The 4,982-nt window shown below is 53.8% G+C and overlaps 1 protein-coding gene across 1 annotated transcript in view; it reads right to left on the bottom strand.

The window, feature by feature from the left end:
- Positions 1–3,934: 3,934 nt before the first annotated feature.
- The window catches only part of UBQLN4 (ubiquilin 4), a gene marked incomplete at its 5' end in the record, with an annotated part of 6,583 nt that continues 5,535 nt past the window's right edge, over positions 3,935–4,982 (bottom strand). Inside the window, 2 exon segments of the mRNA XM_009878187.1 lie at positions 3,935–4,593; positions 4,596–4,784. Of these exon segments, the coding sequence (XP_009876489.1) occupies positions 4,439–4,593; positions 4,596–4,784 (344 nt within the window).

The following is a 4,982-nucleotide window of genomic DNA, read 5'->3' as shown; positions in this document are numbered from 1 at the left end:
CAGCCGAGGGTCTGCAGGGCAGCAGCCTTGGCTGCTCCGTATTTCACTGCTGTCTCCCAGGATTAAAATAACGCAGCAATAACCTTCAAGGAGGAGCCATCTCATGGGTGCCAGATGGGTCTCAAGGGGCAAGGGAAACTGAGGCAGCAAGGATGGGGGTATTTCCTGCACAGCCGCCCCCCCAGGATGGGAATTCTACACCCACGTGCAAACCCTGGTGAAACACGGCCAGGACCGGGGCAGGCAGCTGCAGGGAACAAGGTATCAACTTGCTGGAGAAATTAAAAATAAACCAAGTCGGAGCAGCATGAATACGGACCTGAAGTGCGACATGGCCACATCCTGCTGGCAGGCAGCCGAGCAAGCTGGCCATGTCCCAACCGCTCTCTAAATCATGGTTTTCCACCCCGAAAAGCTGCAGAATTGAGCAGAGAGGCTGAGGAGCATCATTCAGCCTGCTCAGTCTCCAGCCCTTCCTTCGGGCTGCCGTGGCCGAGCAGAGATGCTGCAGCAGTTTTTTTTTTTTTCCCCCCACTCTGTGACTTCTTAACCCCGGGAGATTTCCCTGCTGACCCCTCTTGCAGCGCATTCTGAAGTTATTAACTTTTAACAGAGCCAGTCTGAACTTGCACCCCGCCTCAATCAGGGCTGTGGCCGCAGGAAAGAGCCCGTGCCGTGGCCAGGGACCTCAGTAATGAAAAACGGTTTATTGAAAGAAATTTAGATGTTCGTCTCCTGCAATATCTCTCTCCTCCACATTTAAGAGGTTTGATTTCAAAGCTGGAAGTGTTACACTCAGTTACTGGGGGAAAAGGCTGTGGTTCTCCTCCAGGGAGGGAGGGAGGAATAAAGCGAAAACAAGTCCTTGACAGCAGAAATCTCTCCAAATCTATCAGCCAGATTCACCACTACCTGCCGAGGAAATTGCTCCTTTCATTATATTTTAAAGGAATTAATTCCATTTATCGGAGAAAAATGAGAGGCAACAGTCAGCACAGAACACCTTTGGGCAATTCCTCGGGGAAGGAGAGATACAACAGCGAGAAAGCGCAATTGTTCCTTTGAAAGAGGGCTTCTGAGCAGCACATCACCGAGGATTAGGGAAAGCTCTCTGGAGGGGATTAAGGTTTCACTAAAAAGCTCCCTTCCCTCACAGCCGCCTTTTCCTCCCAAGCCTGGGCCAACCAAAGGTGAGGCCCTTGCGAATCCCCTGAATCCATCACACCTCCGGGCTCCTCCGACCACAGCCCCATCCCCTCCCAGTTCTTCTCCCCCAGTTTGAGGTGGGGGGGACGCTGCTGCTCCCCCTACCCTGCCCAGGGCCGAGGGCCGGAGCCTCCCCAGGCAGCCGCGGGGCAGAGCTCTCACAGCTCAGCACCTTGTCCCAGGGCGCGGGCAGATGGAGACACTTTTCTGCTCCCCGAGGAGGAAGGAGAACCAGACCATCAGTCGTAGAAGCTCCGGAGAAGAGGTTGCAGAGCCCGGGAGAGAGTGCTCAGCACGACCTTGGGGGAGAAAATCCCGTCAGGGTGGAGGGGTGAGGAAAAGCTGCACCAGCAGCTCCCTGAGCTCATCCCCTCAGTGCCCCTTCGGCCACGAAGCCATCCGGCTGCTCCACACCGACGCGGCAAAGCCCCGCTGGAGTGGCAACAGAGGAGAGCGCGGAGGCGGCAGCTTTGCCAAATCACCCAGGGGAAGCTGGAGAGCTGGTGGATGAACATCAGATGCAAAGAGGCTGTGAGCAGAGATAGCAGGCTGCCCCGTTCTCTTTATTTTAGCACCCTGGCTGGTGGGCTGGCAGCAGGTGAGGAATGATCTCAAACCGACATCAGAGCGGACGCTGCGTGGTGGAGAGATGGGAGAAATAACGTTTTCCTGCTTAAAAGAGCAGAGAGACACCAAGGGCTGAACGGCCTGCGAAGACTTAGCATTTCCCCCTCCTTGCTTCTCCCCCAGCGAGATGACAATCGTTATCCCCCTTCCACGGGAAGCGCTGGAGAACGCTGTGCATGCACTCGCCACGGTCCAGAGCCCCCTCTGGAAAAGCAAGGCCCTAGCTTAAGGAAAAACACCCCAGCCTAGAATTTCTACAAGCAGCGCATTAATCCTCCTCAGTAACTCTCAGCAGCCTGCCCACGCTGGCGGTGGGCGCCCTCCACCACGCGGCTCCCTCGCTTCAGCGCCGTTCCCCCCACGCCGGCACGCGGAGGAGGGAGCTGGACAGAGTGTTTCCATCCGGCCAGAAACAACAGGGGTTTGGGATTAGTCTTGCTTTTGTGGAGAGGTTCAGGGGCAGAGCAAAAAGCTGGGGGGGCACATCTCCACCGCCGCAACCCGGCACATCACCCCTCTCCTTCCAGCTCCTCCTCGGCTCCCTCTCACCCGGTTACCCCGTCCTCCCACGAGCGCATTCTTTGCAAGAGCCGGCTTGCACGGGGACAGAGCTTTGGCAGAGAGAAACAGACCTTAGCACAAATCTCAGAGATCACCAAGGACCATCAAAGCCCACTTCTAGCTGCAAAGGGGACGACGAGTGACGTGAGGAAAGAGCTCCGACCCCGCCAGCGCCGCCGGGAGCTTTGGAACCCATCCTTACAACTCCCTGCAAATTCTTTCGACGTCTTCAGGAGAGGTCGCGTAAAGAAATCCGCAGCTTTCGAGAGAAGAGTTTACAGCTGGGATCTCTGAATCCTCATTGGAAAAAAATAATCCCACGGTCTCGTCGTAATGTGGACACACAAAAGGCATTTCCAGCCCGCACGCGCTCCCGTGTTTTCTCAAGCAACCGCTGCTCCACCTGCGCTCTCCGACAACGCGGGGCACCCACAGATCCCATCCACAACTCAGAAGCCACCTGGGTGCGGCAGGTTTTACAGGTACACAAACAAAAGCAGCGCAGATTCCTCCTATTCCCTCTCACTGCCCAGTCCTCCTGTACTGAAAGAAACTTCAAAGAGCCCCAAAATACTAACACGGAGCGAACGGTTTGCTACAGCAAAGCAGGAGTAAAACCCAGCGAGTAAAACCACCTCTGGGGTCAGCAGAACGACTCGCCGGCTTCTTAACGTCCCGTGGATCACATCACCCAAACATTTCGCTCATCCTCCGCGTGCTTTAACGTCCCTAAATTAAAAGGAAGCTTCCAAACAGGGCAGGTTTTAAGTGAGCCTTCGGCAAAGAGTCAAAAATGAGTTCCTGGAAGAGGTCACACGTCACCCCGACGGGATGCGCGAGAGGGAAGCACGGGGGGGACAAGATGGATGAATCACAATTAGCTGGGGGGGAAAACTCGATCAGCTCAGTTGTGGCAATCAAGGAAGATACATGGAGTGCAGGGAGACAGATGGTTGTGCGCATTTATTTTCCTTTGATAAAAATGGTATGCAAATTACACAGCCACGGAGGCTCTTGGGAAAATATCACCCTGCTGGTCCTCGGGGAGTTTTCTTGGAGAGTCGTAACATTCAAACACACCAAAATGGGAGGGGGGGGAGGGAGGGAGGGGAACAGGGATGGAGGATGGATCTAAACCAGGAAGAACATGAACATTGTCCAGTGAAGCGAGATTTGTTAACTTATTTTTCAATTTCTCTCTTTTTTTTTTTTCTTTTTACACTTTCAGAGATGAGCCTACCGAGCACGAGAATCAACAAACCCCTGACGCCGCTGTGCGAGCCCTAAATCGCTTGGGCAGATCCACGCCTTTCAAACGCATCCTTCCACACGGCATTTCAACTCAAGCTCAAAGAACTGCAAGCCTGACGATCCCTGACGGCATCTCGGCTCCTTTCCACCATCCCAGGAGCGTAACGAGGCCACACTTCAAATCTAGTTTCCCTGCACGCTAACCCTCTGCCAGGAGATCAGAGGCACCTGTGTGCAAGGGACACAGGCTCACTTCCCCCCGATGGAACGTGAAGACAAAACGACATCAGAAATTGCCAGCTCGTTTCGATTTTTCTTTCGATCCGTTCCCAATGTGACGCTGGGAGAAAAGAACCAAAAGCCCAGACTTGGCTCAAGTTTTTAAATATTCGCCTGAAAGGAGGGCTAGGGGAGGGAATCATGTACAGTTAAAATCAAGCTACTCAAAACACAATCATTCAGGTAAGTAACTAGAAGTATCGCCTCTACCATCTAGAGAGAGAGAGAAGAGTGTCTGAGACAGAGGGCATATTTAGGAAAAAATACACATCTGAAGTCTCTGTGGCCACGATGAGAACTGGAATTCACATACAAGCCAGTTAAAGAGCATTTCAACATGAAATCTTAACTTAGTAGGAAGGTCAGGGGTTAAGCTGTATCTTTTTTTTTGTGTTTGTTTTAAATACATGGACAGCTGTCAGATATGAAAATGATGGCGGGCTTTCCTGAAAGATCCCCCTGTGCATGTGTATGGATGCATGTGCTGACGCCTGCGGGGCAGCATGACAAGAGTTTAGGAGGGCTGGGAGCCCAGCAGTCTCTCAATAGCTGCATTGATGTCTCCACCAGTGGCAATAAGAGCCTGGAGGTTGGCCTCACGATTAATGAAGCCCATGGCGTTCAGCTGCTCCAGCTGCTGTTGGAATCGCACTTCAGGGCTCTGCGCCTACGGACGGAAAGGACAAAGACCTTAAGAGTCAGACACGGCAGAGATCGACATCCAACACGGGGCAGGGACAGCAGGGACGGCCGAGCGGGGACGCTGAGCTCAGCTTCAGGCGTGCTGGAACACCCCAGGCTCACTTGGCGACGTTACCCACCTCCCCACGTGGCCGCGGGCTTCGGTTTGGGACCTGTACCTACGGTGACAGCACCACCAGGGGGAGGATCCCTGGGTGCTCTTAGCTTCAAACCTGTGCAAAGGGTTACTACACTCCAAAGAACTGGTCACCCCGAGACACCAAACTTGGCAAAAAGCACCACGGCCAAGAGAAACCTGCTGGGGACACATCCCTAGAGCGGGGAGGGCTGGGGACAACCTCTAGCTCTCCCTGGAG

This window comes from Apaloderma vittatum, unplaced genomic scaffold (assembly GCF_000703405.1).
Source record: "Apaloderma vittatum isolate BGI_N311 unplaced genomic scaffold, ASM70340v1 scaffold24631, whole genome shotgun sequence".
NCBI lineage: Eukaryota > Metazoa > Chordata > Aves > Trogoniformes > Trogonidae > Apaloderma > Apaloderma vittatum.
Note: the sequence above shows the minus strand (reverse complement) of the source record. Positions and strands in the feature narration are given on the sequence as shown.